Source organism: Ursus americanus, chromosome 4, assembly GCF_024610735.1.
Source record: "Ursus americanus isolate L20-20 chromosome 4, mUrsAme1.1.p, whole genome shotgun sequence".
Lineage (NCBI taxonomy): Eukaryota > Metazoa > Chordata > Mammalia > Carnivora > Ursidae > Ursus > Ursus americanus.
The window spans coordinates 54,261,086-54,285,059 of NC_142130.1; the positions used below are offsets into that span (position 1 = coordinate 54,261,086).

Here is a 23,974-nt window from a genome sequence, read left to right on the forward strand (position 1 = left end):
AAATGTTAACCTCATCCAAAAACATCCTCACAAAAAAACCACGCAGAATAATAATTGCTCAACTATCTGGGCAACCCCTGGCCCAGTCAAGTTGACATAAAATTAACCATCACAGGTATTAGGTGAATACATTCCTGAGATGGCCAGATCTCACTTTACAGATACTTTTATAATTACATATTTGTCTTCTAAATAAACCTACTTCAAACATATAGATATACTTCATATAGTCTGCTTTTCAAGCTTCTAGAACTGGTTTTCCTTAACCTCAGTACTACTGATTAGTATTTTGGGCCAGATACTTTTTTATTGTGGGGTCTGTCCTGTAGGATGGCAGAACGTTGAGCGGTATCCTTGGCTAAAGAATGCTACCTACTGAATAACTGCCAGTCACAACTCCCCACTGGATGCAAGTAGTATCCTTCCACTTGTGACAACCAAATATGTCTCGAGACACAGCAAATGGCCCCTGTGGGGCAAAATTGGCCCTGGTTGAAGACCCACAGTTCTAGATTGATATGGATATGACAATTTGCCAGCAGTTGTTATATGGTGGTATCATGAGAAATTTCAGAGAGTAATTTTTTAAGTCCTTGCTTTCATTTCTCTCTAACGCTGTATAAACAGCTTCCCTAGGCATTTCCAGACATTTTCTGTAAATGCGAGATTATTTTAAGATAAAAAGGTACAGAATAATTAAGATAGTTGTAGTTATATTGTTATCTTTCATATATTTGCAAAGTGCCATATACACCTGCAACTCTTTCTATCACTACCACTACACCCTTCACACTGGGACCAGGCTTCAGTTTAGAAGTCTGTTCCACGATATCGTCACATGGAAGCCTCAACAATCCTAGGAGATACCATTCCCATTTTGCAGCTGCCGAAACCGAGGCTCAGAGAGGGAGGTGGATTGGCTAAGGTTGTCCAGATGCTCTTTCCCTTGTGTAAAGTAACATCAGAGGCCAGTTGGTGAAAGAAAAATTCAGTCTGCTCAGCAAAAATCATACACAAGCTGTTGATACTTTATTACACAGAGAAGTTGGCAAAAGACAGCTTCATTTTTGTCAAAGAATCTCCACCAAAAATTTCTAGTGATTCATCTGGTGATGCAATTAACATAATTAAACAATAGCTGATATTTACTGAGTCCTTGCAATATTCCAGAGCTATTAAATGAGATGCAAATCCCACCATAAAAACCGGAATTTTCATTAGGACCCAGACTTAGAAAAGGCCCAGCTTCAAAGATTCAGACTTGCACAGGCTGAGGACTCCCATTTCCAGAAGTTCAAAAACCTCCTTTCTAATCTAAATGAAAGAAAAGGAAAAGAAAAAAAAAAGAAAAGGTTAAGATCAAGAAAAGATGGTCTTGGTAAGTAAATTCAACCATCTGGACTTCCTGGTATTTGTGCAGCTGTTATGACCAGAATCAGGGAGAGCAAAAATCCTAACTTGTGTTTTATTCAGAACTGAAATATTTACTTAAGTAAAGGAAGAGGTACTAAATAAAAACATCTGTTTCATTAAAGGGCCCTTTTGTAACCATTCAAAATAAAATCTCGTAAAAAAATCTTATACAAAGGTGTTTGAAAATACCCAAAGTATGGCTAGATTGCACATGTATTTCAATATAGGACAGCTGATAATGATGACATCAACATAATACAAACAACTGGATGAGAAGGTTTTTTCTTTGACACAATTTCTCATTATTATAATTAGAAAACTTACAGTGGATTACTCAGATTTCACATTATAACTGAAATAATCAAATATGGACTTATGTGCCTAACATCAAATTTGTTGAACTGGTTTTTATTTTTTATTTATTTTTTATTTATTTTTTATAATAATATTTTTTATTATATTATGTTAGTCACCATACAGTACATCCCTAGTTTCTGATGTAAAGCTCGATGATTCATTAGTTGTGTATAACACCCAGTGCACCATGCAATACGTGCCCTCCTTACTACCCATCACCAGCCTATCCCATTCCCCCACCCCCCTCCCCTCTGAAGCCCTCAGTTTGTTTCTCAGAGTCCATAGTCTGGTTTTTAAAAACCAATCAGTTCAGGACACAGGTGTGTGTGTGTGTGTGTGTGTGTGTGTGTGTGTGTGTGTGTGTGTGTGAGAAACTGAAAAAATTGTCTTTTAACCTGTACTGATGTCTGATTTAACTCACGGAACAATCATAATCAGGTTGGTCATTCTGGGGATATAGTTTTATGTGGTAAATTAATTTATTCATCATGTTTGGAGGATTAATTCCAAATATCTTTGATAGTTACTGCCATAATTAATTAGGCTGGTGACTGGCAGCCATTTTTATTATTGGATAAACCTTTTTCTCTCCAACAGATACTTCTAAACATTGGGCTAGATTGAAAAATTAGCCCCATGATACACAGTAGGTGGCAAATCAATTTTTCACATTTTGATGATAATGGATTACTTTCATAAATATAGAATGAGCTGCTGCTGTGGCCACAAAGGCATTCAATCAGTTTTAATCCACCGAGACATCAAAATAATTTCCCCACAAAAACAAAAACAAAATAGCCTTCTATATTAAATGACTTTTTGGGTATGGGAGATGCAGGCCATGCGGCAAGTTTGTGCCCCTACTTCCTCATGCATTTGTAAGGATGAAAGACAAAGATGACTATTGTCTCTAAAGCAAGGCACACAAAAATGTGCCAAGTCCTCCAGATCCTCCTGTTTCTCAAAGGTACAGTATAGATGTGGTCCCCAGTGGGGCAGAGGCCATTGGTCATGTAATGGAGAAACAAAGCTGATTCCTATAAAATACATGGAAAGGATATAGTTAGCTCTAAGGGGGTGAGATGGACTCTATAATTGCAGTAACTTCAGAGTTAAAAGATAGAAATCATTTCAATGGCCAGAATGTGCTGGCTCCCCTTGTCAAAGACTTTATTACTGTGTTTGAACTCAAGTTCAAGTTGAAGAAAAAAGATTAAAGGCAATTGCTGGTTACACGGTACCTCGGGAATGTCCATCATTCTCCTCAACTTCTGATCTCTCCAGTTCCAGTCAAAAACCAGAAACTTTAAGGGGTTCAAATTAAGGCCACCTGAAAGAAACACAGAGAGTTGCTACAGCAAAGACCTCATGACATAAGCTTATTCAAATGACTTTTTAGTCTCCTGGTTGCTTTTTGCTTCATTTGCCATACTCTCCTCCAGCAGCTAATCTTTACACACTGAATGCAGCCAGCCCTTGCCTGATGGAAAACAAATGCAGCACTCTGAGACTGCTTTCCTTACAATCTTATCACCGATTCTAGGGAAGCAGAGAAGCTGCTAAGCTTGTCAATTGCTCAAGTGCTGGCAAAGAAACAATCTCAAACCTCCATTTCATGAAACCCCAGAGGGCGAAGTCTCATTCCTGAGAGGAATTTGATAAGATGGATCCCGCAGTCTGGGTAGTGGCCCCTCAGAGGAGGTGAGGCCAATGGAGTGTGAATGACTATAAGGAGGTGAATGGACAGAAGGATGAGGCTGGGGTTTGGGGCTTAATTTTAGACAGAAAAGGAAGTAAATATGAACAGGCTCTATTCAAAGTCTGTTATCATTTGAGAAGACTAGTAAACCACTTAAGGACTCCATTTCCACTGTCTTCCTATGTATCTTAGAGACAATTATGGAATGTGGGGCTGGAGGGGACTTCAGGGATTGTCTGTTCCTCAGAGGTCTCAGAGTTGGACACAATTTTTCCCACTCCCCATGGTCTGTCCATTGCCCCAAGCTGTTTCATGTTACATGTGGAAATATAACTGAAGCCTTCCTTTACTCTGCAGCACTTCCCCTCAACTTTTCTCTGTGATTATTTCAATATTTCCCCTTCTGCCCAAAAGACTTTCATTCTTCTTATAATTATAATGCCTCTTATTTAAAGATTTTATTTATTTACTTATTTAAAGAGAGAGTGAGTGTGCGTGCACGCCCGAGTGGTGGGGAAGGGCATAGGCAGAGAGAGAGAATCTCAACTCAAGCAGACTCTGTACTGAGTGTGCCCTGACGCAAGGCTCAATCCCACAACCCTGAGATCATGACCTGAGCTGAAATCAAGAGTCAGACACTTAACCAACTGAGTAACCAGGTGCTCCTATAATGCCTCTTATTTAAAATTCTCTCTGTGGGGTTCTCAGTGGGGGCTGAGTCTGGGATCAAGCCCCCCCACATCAGGCTCCCTGCTCAGTGGGGAGTCTGCTTCTCCCTCTGCCCCTCACCCCACCCTCATTCTTGCTCTCAATCTCTCTCTCTCAAATAAATAAATAAAATCTTAAAAGAAATAAAATTCTCTCTGCAAAATTAAAAATGATAAATTGAGAAGGACAATGGGTTGGTAATCTTCCCTTAAAAATAACTTACTATTGGTGGGAGAGCAAACAGGTACAGCTTCTCAGAAAGGCGCTTGAGAATTATATAATAGGAGCTTTAAAATGCTTACTATTTGATAAAATGATTTTCTTTCTATGACAATCCCAATAAATACACCAGAAACTTAAATATAGTTAATGGGGCACCAGACTAGCTCAGTCGGTAGAGTATGTGACTCTTGATCTTGGTGTTGTAAGTTCGAACCCCACATTAGGTGTAGAGATTACTTAAAAACAAAATCTTAAAAAAAAGAAAGAAATATAGTTACTTGCAAAGATGATCATTGCAGTATTATTTATAATAGCAAAAAATTAGAAATAATCCAGGTATCCTACCATAATTGAATTGCTAAAAAAAAAAATAACTGGGGATAAATATCCAAAATATATACAAAACTTCTGCAGATAAGAGGCAAAAAACACCAATCTGATTTAAAAATAGAGGAAATGAATAGATATTTTTCCAATGAAGACATCCAAATGGCCAACAGGTACATGAAAAGGTGCTCAGTATCACTAATCATCAGGGAAATGCAATTTAAAACCAGAATGAAATATGACCTCACACCTATTAGAATGGCTATTACCAAAAACCCCACAAGAAATTAGTAAGTGCTGAAGAGGATGTGGAGAAAAGGGACCTGTTATGTAGTGTTGGTGCGAATGCAAATTGGTGCAGCCACTATGGAAAACAGAATGGAAGAACTCTCAAGAAATTGAAAACAGAATCACCATATGCTCCAGCAATTCCACTTCTAGGCATATACCCAAAGGAAATAAACTCAGTGTTTCAAAAAGATATCTGCACCCCTATGGTACCACAGCATTATTTATAATAACCAAGACATGGAAACAACCCTCAGTGTCCATCAATAAATGAATGAAGAAAGAAAATGTCACACACACACACACACACACACACACACACACACACAGAGGAATATTACTCAGCCATAAAAGGAAGGAAGTCTTGTCATTTGTGATAACAGGGATGAGTCTTGGGGGCATTATGCTAAATGAAATAAGTCAGACAGAAAAGGACAAATACTGTATGATCTCACTTATATGTGGAACCTAAAAACCCTAACTTATAGATACAGAGAACACATTGGTGGTTCTCAAAGGTGGGGGGGTTGGGGAAAATGGGTGAAGGTGGTCAAAAGGTAAAAACTTCCAGTTGTAAGGTAAATATGTTCTGGGGTCGTACTGTGCTGTACAGTGACTGTAGTTAATATTGCATTGTACATCTGAAAGGTGCTAAGAGAGTAGATCTTAAGAATTCTCATCTCAAGAAAAAAATTTATAGCTACTTGAGGTGATTGATGTTAACCAAACTTATTGTGGTAATCATTTCACTATATATGTATAAAGTCATTATATTGTACACACTAGATTAATACAATGTTATATGTCAATTATGTCTCAATAAAACTCTAAAAAAACAGTAGAATATTAAAATTGAAAATTTTCCATTAAAAATGAAAAATTAAAACTATTTCATGATAAAGAAAGTTCTCATAAGTTGTCTTAAGCAGAGGGGCCCCTGGGTGGTTCAGTCGGTTAAGCATCTGCCTTCAGCTCAGGTCATGATCCCAGGGTACTGGGATGGAGCCCCACGCCGGGCTCCCTGCTCATCAGGGAGCCTGCTTCTCCGTCTTCCTCTGCGGCTCCCCCTGCCTGTGCTCTCTTGCTCTCTCTATGTTAAATAAATAAAATCTTTAAAAAAACAGAGTTAAAAAAGATATATTAAGTGGAAAAGACAAGTTATAAAATTTTGATATACAGTTTGATCTCCACTTATAAAAATAAATATATAAATGCATAGGAAAAAAGACTAAAGGAAATATATTTAATATTAACTGACAGGTGATTATCTCTAAAGTGACTTCTTTTCTTTTCTTCTCTTATGGTTAGAAAATCTCCTTCATTATTAAATTAAAACAATATACTTCTGTCTATAATTGTACAGATTCCAATGTCATGGGATATCTTTGGAAGTCTGGAAACTTTCCTTAATACATCATATATATAAACATCTTAAGTCATAAACAGCTACATAAAATGAGTATGTGCCATTTGTTTTGCTTTGTTAGATTTCTGGTTTCTAGAGTGCTGGAATTGTTCTCCCCCCCCCTTTCTGTTTTTAAGATTTTATTTATTTATTTGAGAGAGAGAGACAGAGACAGAGTATGAGCGAGGTGGGGGGAGGGGCAGAGGGAGAGGGAGAAGCAGACTCCCTGCTGAGCAGGGAGCCGGATGTGGGGCTCGATCCCAGGACCCTGGGATCATGACCTGAGCTAAAGGCAGAGGCTCAACCGACTGAGCCACCCAGGCGCCCCTGAAATTGTTCTCTTTAAATGCTTTGTATATTGCCTAACACCTGTGTGGTTAATGAACATTCATCAAATCAGAATCAGAAGTATGTTATTTTCATGTATTACAAAAAATCAACAGCTCCTTAAATGATTTTTCCACTTCTGAAATAAAATAAGCTTTCACACTGAGACCTCACAACTCTATGGAAATTAAATTTCAACAATCTGTAGAGCTTTGTTTTCTCTCTCTCCCTTTCTCTCTTTTAAATATGGAGAAGAGTGACCCTATTGCATGGGGTGCCTGGTGACACACAAAGAACCGTCTGGATTCAAAGGAGGGGTGAGGTGAATCTCTGGCTAAGAGCTGTGGGAGAGGCAGGGTTCACCCCTGGGCTCTCCTGCTGCCCAGCCAATCTCTCCCAACTCTGTGTCTCATAGATTTTCTGTGAGCACCTCTCATCTGTTCCTTCACTTCAATGCCCTCCCATGTTCATAAGGCAAAAATCCAAAGTCTTCAGCTTAGTGTTCAAGATTCTCCTTCCACACTCTGACTTTCTTTCCAATTGAATCACCAGCTACAAAAGCCCATGAAGTTTCCAACCAAGAAAGGTGGTCTCTTTAATAAAAATAAAAACTAGCATTTGATTTTTTAGGGTGTGAAACTCATTGTGCCAAACTCTTTATTGGCATTTTATTATCATACCAATCCTTTGAGGAAGATACGACCACTATCCCTGTCATTTGAATACAGAAACAGATTTAGGGAGGTTAAGTAACTTGCCAAGGTCACTGAACTGGTCAGTTGCTGGACCTGGGATTTGACTCTGGACTGAATCCATAATAGAGGATTGTAACCTCAACACTGTATCTCAATCATGTGTATCTGCCTGCCCTCGTCTGATTCAGCAGTTCTCCCATTCCTGATTGCTTTTCTCACATCTCCATACTTCAAGATCCTATTTTAATCCTTCTCATACTTTAAATATCAGTTAAAGACCCTTTTCTTTCTAAAGCCTTCCATACAGATTTAGCCTCCATAACAATGTATTTCAATTCCTATAGGACTTGGAAGTGCTCATTTAGCCCTTGGCATTGCTCATGTTGTCAATCTCCTTCTATGTATATTTATTTCTTCAAGGATCAGGAACTCCTTGAGGGGGAAAAGCTCTGGACTAGGAAGGCCTAGACTGAGAGACTGGGGGAGAGCATATAAGAAATAAAAATGCTAGCCTTCATGGGTGCCATAAATATTTAATGAGATACCTAAGAGTGTTTAGGGTTGACACTGCAAGTATGAACTCAAAAAATATGATTCCTTTCCTTGTCTGGGGCTGCTAAGTTTGTTACTTCTTTGTAATTGCACAGCCTTTTGCATATAGTGGGTTCATTTAGTCCTGCATGGCTTTTATTTGGAAAGAAACATTAGTATTTTAAGCTTTTGTTTGCTTCTTGGCAAGTGCCCATCTCTACACTGAGTCATTACATTGATGAACCCATTTCTTTTAGGTATATAAAAAAATCTAGGAGTAGCTCCAGTTATAAAACAAAGTTCTATTAGTATATTAAATAAGTGATTTGGAAATGAGTATTGAAAAGAAATGTTTAATTGGTCTGGCAGGTAAAACAGGTAATAAGATCATCAGCAGATTAACAGGTTTTGAGCTACTTACTTTGAGAGAGCCAACAAATTATAAAAACCCATTGGTGGATGCTGTCTGGAATACTTTCTGGGTAAAGTACTAAAAGAGAAATGCATTTGGGAGAAATATTCTAGAATACCTATATTTCATCCATAGAAACTGCATTCTTGTTTCACCAAGTTTTATATAAAAGCCCTCAACTGAAATGGCAGTCTTAGGGAACCAAGAATCAATTAATTAAGAGGGAAATACTCAACTCATCGAGCTCTACAAATTCTAGACGTTGCAAATTAGTGAAATGAATTGTGGATCCACTAACCAGCTTAAAGCAACTGTAATTTAAATGTGTTTAGGTGGGCACATAACCGCAGTTTGCCACAATCCTTACTATTCCCTATTGTACTATACTGTTGGCTAGCTTTACCAGCAAAAGACTATTTCCAACTCCCGGATTAACACAGAAATCTGGTTTCACTACATCACAAATGTGGTTTCCTAAACTCACATGGGGGTAAGGGAAAGTCCCAGCTCTCAGTAGGGATATCAGTGCCTCTCTTCATACCTTGTTTAATGAGTTCTTTAATTCTCCCTGGTGTTCCTACACCCAGGTGCACAACACGCTTCTCTAGCAACTTTACCTGCTCCTGGACCTATTTATTCCAAGACAGAAGGATGAAAGAAAAGAAGAGTCATTAGAAATTGCAATCATAGGCACTTTATCTAAAAGTTAAAGAAGTAAAAAAGAAAATGGGGCTACTCTTGTTTAGGCTCAACTTCCAGTGCAAAGAAGGTTAATTAACATCAAGATAGAAAAGCATCACTCTGTAAAATTGGTAAATCTTCAAAGAACCCAGGGGTCAAACCTCAGCTTCTGTGCAGGAATCTTGGAGCATAGAGGAGTAGCGACTGTTGTTGGGGCAGGTGGGCATGCAAAGGCAGGGAACGTAAAGAACACCAGAACAGTTGTTAAATATGTTATATAAGGAGGCACCAAAGAAAACAGCTGCTAAGGAGATAAGAAAAAGCTAGAAGTGGTCCTTAAGTATAACTTACAACACCCATCAAGAACCATAGGCCCTTGCTTACCTTTATGTGTTTTGCAAATAATTTCATAACTTTGCTGTCTCCTCTGAATGCTGTCATTGACCTAATGAAAAAAAAAGATTAATAAAAAAAGATTAATGCCTAAGAAAACTTATTCATTGCAGGCCACCTTGACTACTTAAGTATCATGTCTTGCTTTAAAGAGAATATATGCATTTATGTGTGTAACTATGAGCACATAACTATAAGCATGTATATATATACACAGATACAAAAAACTTCTGAGATTTTCAGGTCAGCCCATCTCTGGAAGGAAAGTGAGGAAGCCTTTTATTCAGGCACATATCTGGGTTGGCTTCTACTTTTCATATACAAGGTTAACTTTACTTAGGTTTCGTTGATAACTGAAACATATGGATCTGCCCTTCATTTGTAATACAGAATTTCTGTATTTCAGGTCCCTGGCAGAGAATTTACTGTTAAACTCTGCAGTATAGTTCTCATACAAAATTTGGTTGCAAGAAATACAACCTTGGAGCAGTGATGTCAGCCTGTGCTCTGTGGAGCCCAAAGGCATCTACAAAAGTTTGTATGTGACTGCCATGGTGGGTTGCTGGGAATGAGCTGACAGGGAGAAAAAAGGCTTATGTCCTTCAATCAGAGCAATCTCCCACTTTCTTTTTACTTTGCAGAGTGAGCTTTTCTGCAAAATTTTATATGTAGAAATGCTCCTGGTATCAATAGGTATAAAAGAACAATCAATCCTTTAATTGATGTTTGGGAATAGAACATGGGAATCTGCTTGAAATATTATTGATGGTAGGAATATATGAATTTGCAAGATAGTAAATTATACTATGTAGGTTCTGTTGTACTTGACTTTTACTCATACATAAGCTTTCCACTGCAAGGTTAACCAGGAAGACAGTTTAGAGGACATATTTAACATTAATTCATGGTCCTCAAAAGAACAGATATTCTTACAAAAGTTAGAATTATTCACCATTAGTCTTTATGAACAGGGCTTGTTGTGCTAGCTCAGAAATCCTTTTTTGCAAATCACCTAACCTTGTAGTGGATCATAAAATTACCAAAGACACAGAAGAACACAGAATTGGTAAATGAAGTATGACAACACAGTGCTTTTATGCCCTTCGGAAAGGTATTATGTACAGTCAAAGCTCAAATCAATGTGGCAGCTTGTTTTTAAGAGGCCATCTCCAGGCCAACCTCTTTGCCATTAATGTTTGAATCTGAAAAGAGTTCTGTGGTGGTAGTTTCTAAAACACTGAAAAGTCAATCTGAACTACTATGATTTCAGAACCACAAGTACCGCTGGCCCAGAAACAGTTGGAAGAAACACTTTCGTTTTACTAAGAGCCGGTGTGACACAATTTAATGTATGTGCCTCATGGGGAAAGGAGAGTTTGAAGAACTTAAAAACTACTTTCCTAAATTTGTAATCAGATTAGTTCATTTAGAAAAATAGATGCTAAATAACTACCGAGAGTCTACTTCTGCACCTTAATTTATTTTCTCAAGTTTATTTCTCAATTTATTTTCCCAAGTCCTTCTCAAAGGACTTGGATTTTCCTTTGTTTTGTCTCCTGTCAAAGCCTGCTGAAGAGCCCGCCCTGGAAGAGGGCTAGTTCCAGTAAATTCCAATTTACTCTGATGGCTCTTCTCCGAAAGTTCAATGTTACCACTGATCCAGTGGTAGACTTTTTGTTTTTTCTACAAAAACTACAGTAAATGAAGAGGTATGTGAAAGCACTTGCTAAACACTGACAAATTATCTTCAAAACATAATTTTTATATTTAAATTTTTAGTCCATTTGGAATTTACCTTGGTATGAGAAGTGAGATAGGGATCCAACTTTACTTTTCCAGATGGCTACCCAGTTATTCCAACACCCTTTATTAAATAATCCATCTTTCCCAACTGTTTTGTCACCTTTGCCATATGCTATGTTTTCATATGCATATGGGCCTATTTCTGAACTTCCAATCCTGTTCCACTAGTCTGATCTGTCATGCACATGCCAGTTCGATACCGTTTTAATTAGTGAGACCTGGTAACATATATCTGTTGGTAATCTGGTAGATACTACAGGTATAGTTCCTCTCACTAATATTCCTTTTTAGGATTTCCCCAGGTTATTTTTTTCTTCTGTATTTTCTCTTACGAACTTAGAACTATAGCTGATCTTTGAACTTTAGCTTATCGAGTTAGAAAACCAATTCTATTGGACTTTCATTGGGAGTCTGTGAAATTTATAGATTATTCTAGGTAAAACAGACATCTTTACAACACTGACTCTTTTTTTTTTTTTGAAGATTTTATTTATTTATTTGACACACAGAGAACAAGCAAGTACAAGCAGGGACAGTGGCAGAGGGAGAGAGAGGAGCAGAAGCTGAGGGGGGAGCTGATACAGGACTCAATCCCAGGACCCTGGGATCATGACCTGAGCCAAAAGCAGATGCTTAACCGACTGAGCCACCCAGGTGTCCCTACAATGATTCTTCCTATTCAGCAATATTGTATGCCCTTTTGTTCAAGATCTTCTGAGTTGTGGGGCACCAGGCGGCTCAGTAGGTTAAGCATCTGACTATGGATTTTGGCTCAGGTCATGATCTCAGGGTTGTGAGATGGAGCCCCACATCAGGCTCTGCACTGGGCATGGAGCCTGCTTAAGATTCTCTCTCTTCTTCTCCCTCTGCCCTTCCCTGCTTCCACCCCCTCTTCAAAAAAAGATCTGAGTTGCTTATGTAATATTTTCTTTATATAGATTTTGGTAGGTTTATTACTTGGTGTTCTATTTTTTTTCTTGTTATTATTTTAAATGAGATCTTTTCTTCCATTAATGTTTCCAACTGGTTATTGCTTATATTATTTCCTTGCTTTTACTCTTGCCCTCTATAACGTGTGTTCTCCACACAGAAGCCAAAGTGATCCTTTAGAATGATTATTCAGATCATGTGACTCCTCTGCTCAAAAGCTTCCAATAGCATTGCATCTCAGGGACTTTTATGCTTACTGTCCACTCTGGAATGCTCTTCTTCTAGGTACCTGCTTGGCATTCTCCTTCTCTTTGTTTATGTCTGGCTCAAATGCCACTGTGACAACGCTTTTAAAAGTAGCCCTCCAATCCCCTCTATCCTTTGGCTATGCTTTATTTTTTCTTATATAATTTAACACTACCTGACATTATAATGTATATTTATTTGTTCATTGCCTGTCTCCCTCACTAGAAATAAGTTCCATGAAAGAAGGGATCTGTCTGTTTTGTTCATTGTTATATCTCCAGCATATAGAACATACCAACTTGACACATATCATTTACTCAGAAAACATTTATGAAATGAATAGGTGAAGTGTCCAACCTAATGAGCTCCAAAGCTCGGACAGCAGAGCTGCAGATGATCAGCATCAGGACTGATTTCTTCTCATTATGGTTTTTCCAAAGTTTTACCCACTTAGGGCAGACTGAAAAAAATACCATAAGAAAAATATTACTCTAAATATAGCAAAAATAGGACCCTTGTTTATTTAGGCCCCTAGAGTTGAGTATTCTCCAATTACTCTTGTTAGTGTTTAATTAAAGTAAAATATAATGGGTATTGTCCCAATTCTATTCTCTGGTTATTCAAGATATTAGATTAAAATGAAATATCATTAACTTGTAACACAAAACACAGAATATGCCAAGTAGCTAAATGTGACTAGTTTTAGGACCAAAAAAAAAAGTTTGGAATAATAAAAAATAATATAAATTATTAATAATAATAAATAATAAAAATATAAAAATAAAAAAGTTTGGACTAATACATTTTTGATAATAATTTATGTTTGATGCTTCATGGCAAAGACTAAATAGGAAAATTCAATAATGTTAAATTTTAAAGAAATACTCAACATCAAAAAATGCAAATGACATTAAAATTAATTAAAATAATAGCAAGCATATATTAAACACAGACACTGTTTAGTTCTCATAAACCAGTGAGGTTGATTCTACTATAACCTACTTTTATACTTGCTGAATTTTTGGTGGAGGAAGGTTTATGAACTCAAGTTGAATGCTATCAGAACTGATTTGAGTTTGAAAGAAGAATGTTAAATCTCTATATCTAAACTATTTCATTGTTAGCCACAAATAGATGACTACTTAATATGAATAATCTGGCTTATTACTGGCTACACACAATAAATATTGAAAAGATGGAATTAGATTGTGCAATAGCCATGTTCTGAGTTTTGAGGATACGAACAGAATTTCAGAATTTTACAGCTAGAATAAAGTTCACATGTCCAACTTCCTTATCTTTCAGGTAATAAAATCAAATCCCAGAAGAATACTCAGTGACTTGTCCCAGGTCAAATAGCAAATTAGTAAGAGACTTGGAACTAGAACACTAATTATTCTCTGGATTCCTATACCAATACTTCTAATATATTATAAAGATTTTTTTTTTTATTTATTTATGTGACAGAGAGACAGCCAGCGAGAGAGGGAACACAGCAGGGGGAGCGGGAGAGGAAGAAGCAGGCTCCCAGCAGAGGAGCCTGATGTGGGGCTCGATCCCATAACGCCGGGATCACGCCCTGAGTCGAAGGCAGACGCTTTAACGACTGCGCTACCCAGGCGCCCCTATTACTTCTAATGTATTATAAACCACAAATGAGACCAAAATTCAAATTCTCAAAGCCAGAGCAAAATAAGAATAAACTTAAATAAACAGAAATTAATATCAAGATGTACCTTAAGAAAAACCTACATTTCAAATCCATTTGAGGTGGAAAGTTTTGCTTTTAAATGTAGTTTTAAAAGTTTTTATTTTAACGAAATGGATCTTATGTTTCAATGGATTAAGAACAACTTGGTGAATAACTTAAAAGAAAATCATAGTTTACTTACTTTCTTTTAGGTATGATGAAAGACTATGCGTCAAATCATTGGCCTTGAGGAAACAGGAGTCTAGAATATGACAAACATGCTTTGTAGAGGGTTTTGCAAACACACACGATCAAAATAGATTCATTGTGAATGGCGTTTTCTTGAATAAGGTTGTAAAACATTAGTGAATAGGGGCTCATTATATATTTTAAAGTGTTGTCCAGTATTTAAAACAACAGCAGCAATAAGAGCAAGTTAGCTTTTAACCGTCCGTAATTTCTGAGAGTAGTGAAACAGAAGCTTGTTGTATCATTCAAAGGACTAATGAAGCATGTTTATTTTTTCAAACCCATGGGATAGGCAATATACAAAGGTAAAGGGGAAATAGCTAACGAATCTATGTAGAGAGGCTCAAACTCACTAGTCATCATAGAATTGCATATTACGATGATGAGGTAATTTCACACACACATTAGAATGACAGTTGTTAGAAAGATGCGTAATACCGTGTATTGTCAAGAATGTAGGGTGACAAACCTCTTGTGAAATGTAGGTGGAGGTGTAAACTGGTAATAGCTATTCTGGAAAGTAGTAAAATTAAATTGTGTACACTCTATGACCCCATGATTATACTCCTGAGTAAATAATGGAAAGAAATTCTTACGTGGTCTATAAAGAGATATACACAAGTATATTCATCCTATCATTATTTGTGATAGGGGGGAGCAGGAAGCAACCTAGGTGTCCATATCTGAGAAAATGGCTGACCACTACGTGGTAGATTAAATTAGTGGCATACTATACAGCATTTAGAAGCAATGAACTTGATGTGCATAAAGCCATACAGGCATATCTCAAAAAAGTGCTCCGTGAGGAAAGAGACAGAATGAGAAGTTCAGCACATCATTTAGATAAGTTGTTAAATGTACACACATACAAAAACATGACATTTTATGAGCACATACACATATTTAAAAGCATGTATTAATACATTAGAGTGTATGCTATGGGGAAAGTAAAGAGTGTGGATTGAAGAAGAGTGGGAATAATGCATCAAAATAACACAACACAACACCAGAGTAAAAGACAATGTAACACTAAAATAAAATATAGGGGCCTGGCTCAACCAAGTCTAGCAATTATGAAGTATTATTAACTCTGTACTTGAGCTGTGTAAAAAAGCAACATCATGTTTATTATTCTAATTCTTTCTACAAGAAAAAGTTTTTCTATAAACACAGAAGAGTGCTAGGGAGTACACTATTACTAAATTAAATGATATTAATATTGTGACTCAGCATATATAACTCACATTATGTGAATTAACTAACTTCAAAGATGTTGCTTCCTATACAGCTGTAGAGCCTTTGATGGTCTTTTAAACTGTAATTTCCCAAGCCTGGATATGAGCAGACTCACCTGGAGTCTTTACAAAAGATAGAGATTCCTAGGACGGACTCCTTTTCTTAGTAAGTCAGAATTCCTTGGAGGGTGGGCCTGGGAATTTGCGTTTTAAGTTCTTAGGTGATTCAGTTGCTGCTAGCCTATAGGCATTTAGCACCAATCTAAACCACACTGCAGCTCTCAGGAGCACCGCTGAGTTAACTCCAAGAAATTCCTGCCTGAAAACTAATTAAATACCCATGTGTATGACATTAACAATGTACAGTGAACAACAGTAATTGAAAAGACATGTTCCTGCCCTACAGACACAAATAACCTCAAATCAAAACCAAGTTAGACACTCAGCAAACTAATAGAACAGTACTTCATTATCTATATTCACCTTATATTTACGCCCCTGCCTCTGCCTGTTACAAATAACCCACAGTGTGTCCCTCCTCTCACCTACTGTGGATTTCCTCTCTGTTCTTGGTTTCATATGTAGCAAACCAGGGTCTTTTCTCCTAAACGTTCTCGCGATGCATTATTCACTGTGTCTCAGCATGGCCTAATTTCTTAACTGAAAATGAAAACCTGTTCTTTTTGTCTATAAAAATATTTTTAACATTTTCCTTCCTTCCTAAACTAAGCCATGACCATACATTCTTGTTTAACTGTATAACTGAACTGTAACAGAGCAATAATATAATGTAAACTCACTATGGAACTCAAATGACTCTTAAAGGTTTCTTCTGACCTCGGTATCTCTATAATGTTAGAAAATTAATGATATGATATTCCATAAGTATACAGAGATTCATGATATTCCATAAGTATACAGAGTAGCAGCGATCCCACTATTTCACAAATCCTTCCTGAGTTGAAGGTGTACTCCAACAAGGAACTAGAAGGATAAAGCAACCACTGAGTCAAACTTCAGTTCAACTTTCAGCAGTTTTGTTATAACACGTTGTTCCTGCAATACAGCAGTCAGGACATAGCTCTTCTCAAAGGAACTATGCCCGGAGAGAAGTGGTTTCTAACTGCCGTTGGAGCCGTGTGGGCTTTGTGTCTAAAACTCCGTATCTTACTCATGTGGAAATGCACTCCTTAAATTCCCTAAAGGGTATTCCTTTTGGAAAAGAAACAGACAGGGGCACGCACTCCTGTTTCCAAACTCAACGTCCTTTTTTTTTTTAAAGCACATCACAAAGGAAATATAAAAATGCAGGGAACGGGATGTTTTTCAGCTCCTTAAGCCTCTAGAAAGTATACAGTTGTAACGGAAAAGGGAAATCAAGCTACCCTTGACTTTTTCCAACAGCAGTAATTAGACATCCCTGGTAATCTATAAATAGCTCGTCTGAAAGAGTGGGACCCAAACCTTGTGTGGTTTGATTTTGTAACAACATCTCTTTAATCTCTGCCCCAAAGAGTTACAGGATGTACCAGAATTTTCAAATTAATTAAAATCAGTTGTTTTAAGAATTTGCAATATCTTTTAAACTTGATTATAAATATTCAAAGGCAGCAGATCTCAAACAATAGAAGGTTTAAGAATCACTTGGGGCGAGGTGTCAGCTTTGCTAAAAATGTGGAATTTTATTCCTATCTTTAGATGGTTTGCTTGAAAAAGTCTGGCCTGGGACCCAAAACACTACCATAAAAACAAAACTGTAGCTAGAAATCTGTGATAAGGACAACAAAACTAAGATGCTTATTAAAGCTAAAGTTGGGGTGCCTGGGTGGCTCAGCTGGTTGAGTGTCTGATTCTTGGTTTTAGCTCAGGTCATGATCTCATGGGTTATGAGACTGAGCCTCGCATCAAGCCCCTGACTGGCCACTGGGCTCCCAGCTCAGCATAGAGCCTGCTGGAGATTCTTTCCCTCTTCCCCCTCCTCCCACTCCCCACCCCCAAGAGAGCCCATGCGCACTCTTTCTCAAATAACTAGATAAATCTTAAAAAAAAAAACAACCCTAAAGTTCTTGCCTATAAAGGGTGAGTAAACTAATGTTTCATATCTATGCTTTTAATTGTGAGCTTTATGTTTATTTTAATTTAACTTCTATCCTCAACTGGGGATTCTTACTCCTTGAAGAATGCTGAAAAAAACAAACAAACAAAAAACCACACTGAACAATTAGCTTTTTCAAAAAAAAAAAAAGCAACTACAAATCTTTCTTTAGATTGCACAAATACTGTTTAGCATCTTAATAAAGAAATCATTCAAAAGGTAAAACTATGAGATTGAGGAAAGGAGTATTAGCATGTGGAAAATACATTGATTCACTGGCAGAGATACCTAAGCCATAACATATAGAGTGGAGGAAAGATGAACCTTTTTGCTCCTCCTCATCAGGAAAGTTGATAGCAATAACAACAGTCCTGCTAAATGACTAACTTCAGAATAGTAACGAGAAAAAAGGGAGGAAAAAAACCAAACAAGTCTGGCTGTACCTGGTAGGTTTAGTTCTTCTAATTCAATCACTGAGCGATTGGTGCTGTAATAGTCCTTCATCAACTTCTGTAGGTCTTCAGGGGTCCCTGGTTTTGGCTCTGATTTTGCAAGAACATCAGTAATTTTCTTCTAAGACATGAGAAGGAAGAAAAAAACCCCAGGAAGGTAGATTTTAGAATGACGTTAGCTTAGAATAGCTGAGAATCTTCTGGTACTTAAACTGCACATAGATTTTGGTGATAGCTGAGTATAAATGTGAGTTCTAATAAATACACTTGAAAAAACTTAATAAATACTTTTTGGATACAACTGCTTTGAAAAATGAATGGTGATCTAAAAGTCTCCTTGTAACTCTTGGTCTATGGCTTCCAGGAGAACTGAAATTTCTGTAGGAGTCTCCATAATAGGACATTATTTTCTGTTAAAAGTCAAGAAATCTTGTTGCTGTGGAAACTTCTCTTTAATCCTTTGATGATTTTTATTCCTGAGAGTAGAATTTTGAGAATTTTTTGCCTAACCTGGTTTTTAAGGCACTCTCAGTTTGGGTTTCTGGGAGTAAGGTAAAACCTGCAGGAGTAATCTGAGCATTGGAACCCACTGCAAAGGAGGACTGTAGACTCTCAATTGTCAAGTCTTGGGAGAGAGTCTTGAAGTGGCCCCATGGAAAACAGAACAGGAATAACTCTACAGCATCTATTTTGATTTGGATTCATTTGTGTAGCATTTACTGAGTGCAGGCAATGTACTAGGAACACATCACTGCTCAGTTAATTTTCATCATTAACGTCCCTTCTCATTTCCTTCTAATGTTTTGCCAAAGATCTAGAAAGAGCCACTCCCCACCCCCACCTTTTCAACTCCATCCACAACATCCTCATTTCTATACGATTGCCAAGAATGGTCAAAGTTCTGTCAAATGAATTAACTTTTAAAAATATGTCATCAGTAGGCACATTTTAGCATGACCTCAGCCAAGGCTAAAATATCTAGCTAGAGTTTTGACCTTGAGCCACCAAGAACTTAACACTCCTGAAGGCCATTAGTGTACAAACTATCAAAGAGAAGTTAAAGTCACTTCTTTAAGGACTTGCCAAACCTCAGCCAATTTGGCATCTCCCATCTTTCTCTTTGGCCATTTGTGAGCAAAGAAAACATATGCACACATACTCTTAACTTTCTAAAAGCTTGCTGTTAAGTAATTGGTTTGAATCCATCTTCTTTCCTCTAATCCCAATCATATTTCCTCTGCTGAATTCAGCAGTAGACCTTCTTGGCAGGGAGAGAATTACACTGCTGTTTTCACAACTGTGGTGGAAGGTCAAAGCTAACCACACTTTCTCCAAGGTTGAGCCATAAGAAAGTCTGTATAGGAGCAACAGAGTCTTCCGTACACTCATAGACAAGTATTAAAATGTAAGGGGAGCCTTTTGCTTTAAATTATGTTTCCAAATTATGGTCAGAAATGCCTTATACTACTGTCATCTGGTTATTATTTTCTTTTTATTAATTCTCTAAGATATAAGGTTTAAAAAACTGAAATGGATATGAAAAGAAAGTTGGTAAATTTCTTTCCCTGGGCAGAACCTGAAGGGCCAGACAGCTTTGGGCTCCTTCTAGACTTAGAAATCCATGTCTATCTTTTAACTACAATGAAAATGATGAAAACAAAGGTGGGTAACAAAGATGTTTGGTGCTCCACAAGACTGAAATAGGAATCAGAATTTATTTTTAGATCCAACAAAACACTTAACGCTAGTGATCTTAGGAAAGTCACCAAACCTCACTGAATCTTACAATCTCTTAAGTGGGAATTACAACATATTGCCTCATCAAAGTACATTATATAGAAATGTGAGGTAAATCACCTGGGGTTGTAAGAAAATTGTAAGAAAGTATTAATAATACCTTTCTTCTCCTCCTTGTCTTGGTAGCACCTTCTTTTGTTTCCTTTGGTTGTATCAAGAAGCATTCTTTAGGCTGTAAAGAGATACAGATGAGGAAATTTTCATCTTAGCATGATGAGGTGTCAAATAATGGTAGGAACCCCAAAGTACTTAGGCCATACATGTATTCTCCACAGTATTATACAGACAGTGATGCCAGAAAACCAATAGGCTATTAGGCAGGGATTGGGCTGAAGGAATTTGAGAAAATCAAACTTGAGACTGGAAAATCTTTGAACAAAGGTCAAAATGTGTGAGTGAGTGTATATGTGTGTTTGAAGTGGTGGTGCAGGGTATTAAAGATTGAGGACAGTGGCCAGGTTTATAAAATACAGGCAGAAATAGATGTGATTAAAATTAAGACGGGCTAAGAAAGTATTTGATTAGTGTGACTGGCATTTTCCATGAACTAGCAATGTGTGAGCCTGTATTTCCAAGTCATTGGTTTACTATTTTGTTATTTATTCCTTTCTTCTTTCAAGAAGCATTGAAAAAACTGAAGTAGGACATATTTACTTACATTTTTATAAAACCAGCTGCACCAAATGCCTTATCTATAGTGACTACAAAATGAATGTTTCTGCTGATGGTCTGACAAAAGTCTCAGGACAATGGAATTCCGAGTAATCAATTTTGCCTGTTGCCTTGACCCTTGAGTACCCTATATAGTTTAGTGCTATTTTTACCCTGAGGGGTTTTTTTTTATGTAGAAAAACAGGAGATTTGGATTAAGACCTTGATTTATAAAATAGAATACCTCAGATTCCATATTTATTAATCATAAGCAGGAATATAAAATGTTTCCTGTGCTGGTTCTTTTATGCAACATTTTCAAACAAGTTGCCAAGTAAGATATAAAATATGAGTGAAAACTTATTCTGAGTTTTTCCTGGATTAAGTTTCCATTCCAACTAGAAAGTACTCAGTTTAAGCTGGTAAACTACTAACTAAAACAATCTTGTCTCTACTGGCTGTGTTTAAAATGATTACAGATGAAACTTTCTATTAAAATTTGAAGACAGCCTGCAGATTAAGAATGTCTATGGCTTGAAGCCAGAAATACACACACACACACACAAAGGTAGATCTATACATATATATTTACATAATTTCTTCAAGACATGGAGCCAGGACCAGCAGTTTCTAGACTCCGTTTCAGTTAGTAGAAAAGCAGATTCAAAGGTTCAGGATTAAAGTAACGTGTGAATCTTGAAATTTTAGCTTCTTCTCAGTTAAAGCAAAAACCTGCCAAAAAGCAATTGCATCATAGCTAAAGAAAAGAAAGATATTATGACCTCTGTTATTTAGAAAGTTAAGCTGTCTTGTGGATGCAGATACATGCCAATTTGATGCTGGTACATGCCAATTAGAAACTGGGCCAAGGCCACTAATATGTCGCAGAAGCTGCCAGATGGTCATAAGAGTCCAAATACAGGCCAGGCCAACATCCAGTTCATGCTTGTAAGGCAAAGGTCTGGATGTGATTAGTGGATCCCTCAAGGCATACTGTAGTATCTTGTCACCAGTATCAAGGTTTTTGGGAATCAGATGTAGAAACCTGTTCCATTTTGTTATTTAGCAAATGAGATGGCTAACAGTATGTTCAATGTGCAAGGTTGTATTTATGTTAGGTTTACAAAGCAATTAACTTTAACATGACATAAATTAAATCTGGAAATGAGTTCGGTTATAGGAATATGGACTGTCCAATTCTGGAAGAAAAAATAAGCATGTAATTATGAATCATGCATAGGAAAAAAGAAACATTCTTGATGAACCGTTTTAGTTAAGATACTGCATGAGGTTTAAATGTTAGGTTCAAATTTTTAGATCATCCTAAAGGAAATACAGTATATTATTTGCTTTCTGGGAGCAGTTGCCTTATGTGGTTGAGGATGGGCAGTAATGAAGAAGCTAAGTTTATAGGGGCAACTTCAACAGAGGTGAGATGACTTTATGAAGAAATACAAATCCATTTTGTTAAAAATTCCTAAATTTAGCCAGCTGCCTTACAAATACTGATGTTTACCTTCAGAGAAACTAGGTAAAAAGATATAGAAGACTCAGGCCAGACTAGCTAACAATTCCTGAAAACCAATTTCAACAGTGTTATGTCTTTGACAGTTGATAAGTAATTTCATTTCTTTACATGAAATCTAGTGATTTTTTTAAAGTGTAGCTTAAATATGTAGTTTAAATATTTAGAAATATAGATGAAAAAAATTAATCTTTAAGTTAAGCATTTGAGGCATATTCTCAATTCCTTAAAGTGTCAAAAATTATATCCTTTAAGAACGATTCTTCTAGTCAAACATGGCAAATCAACCTCAAAAATGCCACTAAACTAAAAATGAAGGCAACTGAAAAAGGTATAAATTTATAAGGACCATGAAATCAGGAGAGAACAATAGTAGTGGAGAGATTTCAACATTTTGGGAAATGGAAAATGGTTGAAATTGGATGGAAGTGACTTAGCAGAAAGGTAGAACCAGCACCTAGGTTTCTGGAGAGGTGGAAGCTAACGGTCAGTGAGGTTGTTTGACCTGTTGGACTCTGAAAGGGTTCAGTAGTTGCAGACACAAGGTACAACAGAGAGTGAAGGGTTTAAAAGGACGTTGACTGAAAGTTTATATTTAGAATGATTAGCCTCCTTCCCACCTCCCACCAGGCTGTATCCCCTGCCCAGGAAGCCAAGCAACTATCTGATTACAGCTTACTCTCATCCTGCTCTTTCTGGCAGCAGACAGGAGGTTTATTCTCTGGAGAGAACAAGAGGACCAAGAAATCTGGCACAGGGAAGACAGGACAGAAACTGAGACTCACTTCCTTTTCCTGTCCCTATTTCAAATGTCTTGAGCCAGGCTTATATATTATATGCAGGAGCCTACAGAATTTTTCTCTGGAAAAATGAAATGGACTAAGAGAAGTGCCATAAGACAGTGACTTTTGGTGAGCATAGTAAATACAGCTTGCTATCCCATTACCCTGCTACGAAGTTCACTAAGCAACAAGCCTCACATATGCACAAAAATATTCCATCAGCTTTTTAGTGTCTCTCTTTTTAATATGAATAGACAGCTAAGATAAGTCCAACATGAGAGCAAATAAACAACAAAAAGATAAACGGTTCAAAACAATTACAATTAATACTCTCAGAAAGATAAGGGAAGATTTTCAGCCATGAGACAAAAAAGAAAACAAACAAGAAAACTGGAATAAAAATGTAGGAGGAAGCCTTGAAGATAAAGATAAAGATAAGATAAAGATAAAGGAAATCTCCCAAAAAGATGAAAAATGATAAGAATATTAGATAGAGAATCAGCCCAAGAGACTCAACATCCCAATAAAAGGTATTACAGAAAAAGGGACCATATAAAACACTGGGAAAGAAGTGATCAAAGAAATAACACAAGAAAAACTTTCCAGAACTGAAGGAAACTTTCTAGAATATGAAACTCTAAACTGAAAGCTTATTATGTATACACCATAATGAATATGAAAAATATCCACAATGAGGAGGATCATTGTGAAATTTCAGATCATGGACAAAAAAAGACAAAATTTCCAAAAAGAAAAACAGTAACTTACAAAATACAGAGTCCAGAAGAATTGTGTTGGACCTTGCAATAGCAATAAGCCTGCTAGGACTTAATGGAACAATGCCTTCAAAGTTATGAGGAAAATTTATTTACAAATTAAACTTTTATACCCAGCCAAACTATGGGTCAAGTTAAGAGTAAATTAAGGTATTTTCAGGTATTTAAGGTCTTAAAAAAATTGACTTCCTATCCATAGATACTAAAGGCTGTATTCCAGCAAAATAAAGGGCTAAACCAAGAAAGAGAAAGATATGGAATTCAGCAAATAAGAAAACTAATCCA

At 36.9% G+C, this 23,974-nt stretch overlaps 1 protein-coding gene across 7 annotated transcripts in view; it reads right to left on the reverse strand.

The window, feature by feature from the left end:
* Positions 1-985: 985 nt before the first annotated feature.
* CMSS1 (cms1 ribosomal small subunit homolog) overlaps positions 986-23,974 on the reverse strand; it is a 384,053-nt gene continuing 361,064 nt past the window's right edge. For 5 of the 7 annotated variants that reach the window (XM_087861695.1, XM_045785367.2, XM_087861698.1 and 2 more), the window contains 8 exons: positions 20,056-20,127; positions 18,150-18,279; positions 14,330-14,389; positions 12,795-12,897; positions 9,450-9,510; positions 8,926-9,013; positions 3,012-3,100; positions 987-1,314 (listed from right to left, as the gene is read on the reverse strand). In XM_087861695.1, coding sequence (XP_087717821.1) covers positions 1,231-1,314; positions 3,012-3,100; positions 8,926-9,013; positions 9,450-9,510; positions 12,795-12,897; positions 14,330-14,389; positions 18,150-18,279; positions 20,056-20,127 — 687 coding nt within the window. In that variant the 3' untranslated portion in view covers positions 987-1,230. Of the gene's footprint in view, positions 1,315-3,011; positions 3,101-8,925; positions 9,014-9,449; positions 9,511-12,794; positions 12,898-14,329; positions 14,390-18,149; positions 18,280-20,055; positions 20,128-23,974 lie in introns of all 7 variants that reach the window. The other 2 variants (XM_045785368.2, XM_087861696.1) reach the window with 1 other exon arrangement.